Below are 5,572 nucleotides of genomic sequence, written 5' to 3'. Positions count from 1 at the left end.
TGAAGCTCCATGAGACCATGAGTCCAGTGAAAGATACCCTGGAGCATTTCACAGCAAAGAATCCTTCCTTGGGAGTGACATCTCACACTGGCCACCCAAACACTTCAATGCTTAACCTGCTGTCACGGTCTCACCCAGAGTTTAACTCAAAGCAGAGGCAAGGACAAAATTCTCTCAGCAGTTTTCCTTTACCAAGAAGGCATTGGGAGGTCTCTGAAGGAGAAAGGAAGATAGCTACTATGATGGATTATTTAATGATAATAATGAGAACCTAGAGTATACCAGTGAAAGGGAAAAATCAGTAGCCCTCTTGAGAGACGCTATCCTCCCTTCTCTAAAGGTATTTGCTGACCAGCAGTTTTAGAGCTGACCGGAGATTGAACTCATGGGAAAATAAGACTGGAACAATAAATCTGAATGTATATATCTTGGGCTCAGCAAAAACAGGATATAGGGAGTAAAAAATTTATGTCTCTGTAGATACCCTGCATCCTGTTAGCCATTGGTAGCTTCACACTTATAATTCAGCCAGTAACTTCAAAGAACTACCTCACCCCAAGCCCCCTTGTCCAATCCCGAGATATGTAACCTTTCCTATATAAACCCCTTGAAGTGAGTGCTCGGGGCCGTTCTCCTCCACCTGCTGTGTCGAGTGTTGGACACGGACCAAGCCTGGGCTTGCTTTGTTATTAATAAGCCCCTGTGTGCTTGCATCGGATATTGGCTCTGTGGTGGTCTTGCTCAGGGCATGGTGTGTGTGTGTATGGGGGGGGGCGTCTTGCAACACAGACACAGCACCAGCATGAGTACCAGCAAGATGCCTGAGCTGGTAAAGTACTAGCATTGCAAGCTTCACAACTAGAATTTGACCCCTAGAACTTATGTAAAGGTAGAAGGAGACAATTCCACAAAGTTATTCTTTGACCTCCACATGCATGCTGAACACACACACACACACACACACACACACACACACACACACACATGCACACACACACACACATGCACACACATGCACACACACAGAGACACATACAGGCACATGTGCACTAATAGTATTTTTAAAATAAAGTATACCAGCATGAATACATTTTTCATTTTATTCTCTCATCCTCCAAAAAGAACTTCCTGCAATGCATGTGCTTTTGGAGAAGATGAAGCTGGAGTTGAGATGCTAAATAAAGTCTTCAAGAGAGGGTGCCTTCAAAGCAGAGTGTAACCAATAAAACTACGCTCTACTAGCATCTTGCAGATTGTGGTGTGTGGGCCACTTGGCAGCAAGCCTACCCTCAAAGGGCAGAATAAAATCAAAGTCAGTATCAATCATCCATCACTGGCCCCAAGCAGTGCAAGGCTAACAGCTCCTTTCAAGGGCCACAGTTTTAGCTCCAGGGAAGTGTTGTTCAGTTCTACCTCCGAGTCTAGGCATTCAACCTTGAACACAGCACATGAGAAAGCAGCAAGAGTTCCAACTCAACCACTCCCAAATGGGAGCTTCTTGCTGACCCATGAGGGCCTCAGGCCCCGATTGGTATCTCAAGCCAACTATTTGAAAGAAAGCTCATCTGGGGACTTTTCTCCATCAGCCTCTGGCCAGGTGAGTGAGACACTTCTCTTCTCTACTCCCTGAGTGGTCCCTGTACTCTTAGTCAAGCCCTGTTGACATGTTAAGACCCTTTTATTTCTTGGAACTCTGTGAGCATTCCTACCTGTATCCTACCCAGTCTTGAATTGCCTGTGCTCTGTAATAGTATTTCTGGGACCCTGGGCTTTCAATGTGACTTGAAGGCAAATAATGTAGCCATTTTTTCCCTGAATTTTCAAGGGGTGGGGGGGAAGGTGCTTAGGCCTGATGTGGGGTGTCCTACTCTGCTGGTGGAAGCACTCTGCCCTTAGCTGAAGACTTTCATATCATGTGGTTTGCAGAGATGAAGGTAGTGTTGAATGATGCAGGGTCTCCTCTTCTTCTAAACCCTATAGATACTGTGATCTCCCTGGAAGAGTGAGACAGAAGCCAGCTCCACCTAGCCCAGAGCATCTCCATAAAAGAGGCTCCCAGACAGCTCTCTGAGCAGTTTGGGCTCTGCATCCTCCAGCCATGCACCTGCATCTTTCTGTCTTACTGTTCTACCTGGTGATCTCATTGCCTGCAGGTAGGAGGTCTCAATATGAAAAGGTCTCCTAAGGGCTCAGATCCTAAAAAAAATAATATAAGCCCAGCATGGGAAGTTCCACCCATAGGAGATGGGTCAATCGGTTAGGGCTAAGATGTGGGTAAGGAGTGTCGGGGTGTCATTCTACACTAGTTATCATTCACTATTTCCTGAAGACCCCCAGGATCTTTAAAGAGGGGAGCCCATTTCATGATGCATGCATCCCTATTCAGCCACCAGATTCCTATTTCCTCTAAACTATGTTTTGTTTGTTTGTTGGTTGGTACAGGATCTCTCTTTGTAGCCCTGATTGTTCTGGAACTTACTCTGTAGACCAGGCTGGCCTTGAGCTCCCAGAAATCCACCTGCCTCTGCCTCTAGAGTGCTGGGATTAAAGATGTGTGCTACCGCAACCAGCTTTTCATAGCTCTAGACCTTACAGTCTCACTGAGATATGATGGGAAGTAAGAGGACAGGTCCCAGAAGGGGAATGAACAGATTCCAAACCCTCCACCAGCAAGAGAAAACAAGACTGGCTTTGCTCCTAACTTCCTGAAAACTAATCTCTCTTTTTCTCTATTCCTTCAGGTAACTGCACGGTTGGGCACAGAGGTATAGAATTTCGAACATGTACTTCAATGCAAGGCCTTTGTTTCTTTGGTTGTAGGCCAGGATGGGTATGGGTAGCTTTCTGTAACAACATAATGTCCTGTTGTAAACAGGACACATTATTTCCACCTCCTCAAAGCGAAGTTTTCTGACCTATGTTTCACGGCTCCAATTAAAAGGCCATGTGAACGATTAAAAGTTCCCAATCTGTCTTTAAGTTCCGAGAGTTCAGTAAGAGATACAGTGAGGGCAGATGGGGATCATAGTGGCTGATTTGCTGTTTCCTGGTAGGATTCCAGATGTGCTTTGTGAAGAAGCATTGCAGTGTACAGTACTTCCTGCTTTTTCCTTCTTGTCTTAAATCATAAATTCCTGCCTGGGGCTGGGGAGAGGGCTCAGTGGTTAAGAGCACCGGCTGCTCTTCTAGAGGACCCGGGTTTGATTTCTAGCACCCACATGGTAGCTCACAACTATCTGTAACTTCAGTTCCAGGTGATCTGGTGCCTTCTTCTGGCCTCTGCAGGCATGTCACAGACATAGTACACAGATAGGCACCACAAACATGAAATTCAATTCAATTTGAACAAAAATAATAAAATAAATTCAGCTGTTCCATACAAGTCCACAGGCCCGAGGAAATGTCATTCTTTAAGCACAGAAACAGTAGCTGCCATGATGCTATCAGTCTTTAAACTATTTTGCATGTATCCAACTTCTTAATCCTCAAAACAGAATCTGGTTTCTACAAACTATGAATTTTCCCCCCAAATCACACAAGTAGTAAATTAGTTTGCCCTGCATTTGAACCCAGCCCATCTTCACTTGGTTTTTTTTTTTATCTTCTTGTTATTATCATCATCATTATCATTATTATTACTATTTATTTCCCCAGGGAAGAGCACACCAATTGATTACCCAATACCAAGTGAGCCCTGGTATAGACATAGACATACAAGTAATATACAAACTGAACAAGTGTATTTACATATTTGGGAACACCCAACACACACACACACACACACACACACACACACACACACACACACTATCCAGTCTATCTTGATCAAGTCTGCTTTTGGTTACATAGAACTGCTTCTCACTTGGGAAGTACAGGAGTTTGGCTGGGCTGTAGTTTCAACGAGAAGTCATGAATCCAACCAGATTCCTGAAATACTAACCCTTCAGAACTCTTCTTAAGGCTCAAAGCCATAAAGTACTTTCTAAGTTCCATTTCTGGCTCTCAGCACAGGCCCTTGACCTTAAGTTCCCACACACCTGACATCCCTACTTTTGCCATGCATCTTCCCACTCGTGTTCAGGATGAAGCCATCTACACAGCCATGCTGTGCTCGGGTGCTACCTTACCATCCATTCCCATGTGCCCTTCCCCAAGGGAAGGCAGAACCATGGGGATCCCTCAGGATCCTTGTACTTCACTGCAGAGCAAAGAGAACGATTGACAGCCTCATCTGAAGAGTGGTCTTTCCCAAAACTGTGGCCACAGGAAGGACCCCCCTGCCCATATGGCTTCAGCTTCTGATTCTCAAACTTCTAGCAAAAAAAAAGACAGCCTAAAGGTCATGATGGGGTCACGCAGCTAAACTCTAATGACATGATGCTTTGGTTAGCCCTTCGGAGCCCCTCCAGAAGCATCTACCATGTGTGGTAACCTGTATTGGCTCATTAAAGCCTATCTATCTCCTTACCAAAAGAAAGAATGGGAGTGGTACAAAAGTTTATAAAATAACGTGATAAAATTAACATAAAAATAGAAAATTGAGCCAGGCATAGTGCACACACCTGTAATCCAGCAGAGGCAGGGTAACAAGAAGTCCAAAGACAACCTGGGTTATATGACACTCTGTCTGAAAAAAAAAATAATAATAAATAAGAATGAAAAGTAGATAAAAGAAAAGCAAAAAATTCTTTCATCAGATTTCACATTTTCCTTATGGTCCCCAAGGCCATAATAGTGTTGGCCAATAATACAAAAGTGTTTCTCTAACTTTGATAGTTAAGTGCAAGCAAAGGACACAGAATTCTCTCCATCAGATAACAAAGAGGACTTAGATCTTCAAAATTATGGTTCTCAGAGAGTGCCTTAGTGTGTGCCTCAGCAAGAGAGCACGTGGCTGACGAGTACAAGAGCCGGGTTCAATCCCAGGACCACAAAACTGCTGCAAGCCGCAGGAAACCGTCAAGGACTTCTCCAAAGGTCAAGCCATGGCTTAAGAAGCTTGGTGATATTTTAGCTGGATCCTACAAGCGATTTTTTTCCTCCTCCGTGGTACTGGTGTCTACACATTCATTCCTGACATATACAACTGGAACAAAAGAAATGAGTCCCAGCAGGGGAAGAGAGGGGAGGGGAATGTAATAAAAGCTCCATGCTGCTTGTCCTTTCCTTCAAGGGGGTAAGCAGCTGTTTGGCTACCTGTGTGGAGCCCCGGAGTGCCCTCCAGCCTCATCTTTTCCCTTGAGGAGTGAATGACCATGAGCAGTCATAAAGACCCAAACCAAACAATTAACAAGTTTGGTGGAGACCAATCTGTATAAATACCAAGAAGTTACATCTACCCAGTCCTGCTGTTCTGAAATACTACTGAACAAGGCTCATTTCCAGTTCCTGGCTTGCATGGAGGCTGTACGCAGCATGCTTTACCGAGATGACTCCTTCTTGCCGTCACAGACTCCCTCACAGTCTTAGCACACCAGCCCACGCTGGGCATTCTCTCGAAATCCAAGGCTTTTCTAAGGTCGTACCTGTCAGTTGCTTCCTTCTCTTTTGTAAAGGGCCGCACAGTGCTAGG

General features: G+C 44.8%; 1 protein-coding gene across 1 annotated transcript; it reads left to right on the top strand.

The window, feature by feature from the left end:
- The first annotated feature begins 1,984 nt into the window (after positions 1–1,984).
- Positions 1,985–2,920, top strand: LOC114703336 (beta-defensin 42-like). Its single transcript, XM_028884122.2, has 2 exons — positions 1,985–2,153; positions 2,742–2,920. The coding sequence occupies exons 1-2, from the start codon at positions 2,099–2,101 to the stop codon at positions 2,912–2,914; spliced, it is 228 nt and encodes a 75-aa protein (XP_028739955.1). The 5' UTR covers positions 1,985–2,098; the 3' UTR covers positions 2,915–2,920.
- Positions 2,921–5,572: the final 2,652 nt, after the last annotated feature.

This window comes from Peromyscus leucopus, chromosome 9, assembly GCF_004664715.2.
Source record: "Peromyscus leucopus breed LL Stock chromosome 9, UCI_PerLeu_2.1, whole genome shotgun sequence".
Lineage (NCBI taxonomy): Eukaryota > Metazoa > Chordata > Mammalia > Rodentia > Cricetidae > Peromyscus > Peromyscus leucopus.
This window is presented reverse-complemented; position numbering and strand designations above follow the sequence as displayed.

What these genes read in the sequence shown, in the direction of transcription:
- LOC114703336 (XM_028884122.2), top strand. Translation starts at nt 2,099, where the DNA reads ATGCACCTGCATCTTTCTGTCTTACTGTTCTACCTGGTGATCTCATTG. An exon ending in GGTGATCTCATTGCCTGCAG is followed by an intron (nt 2,154 to 2,741) that starts GTAGGAGGTCTC and finishes CTATTCCTTCAG; the next exon opens with GTAACTGCACGGTTGGGCAC.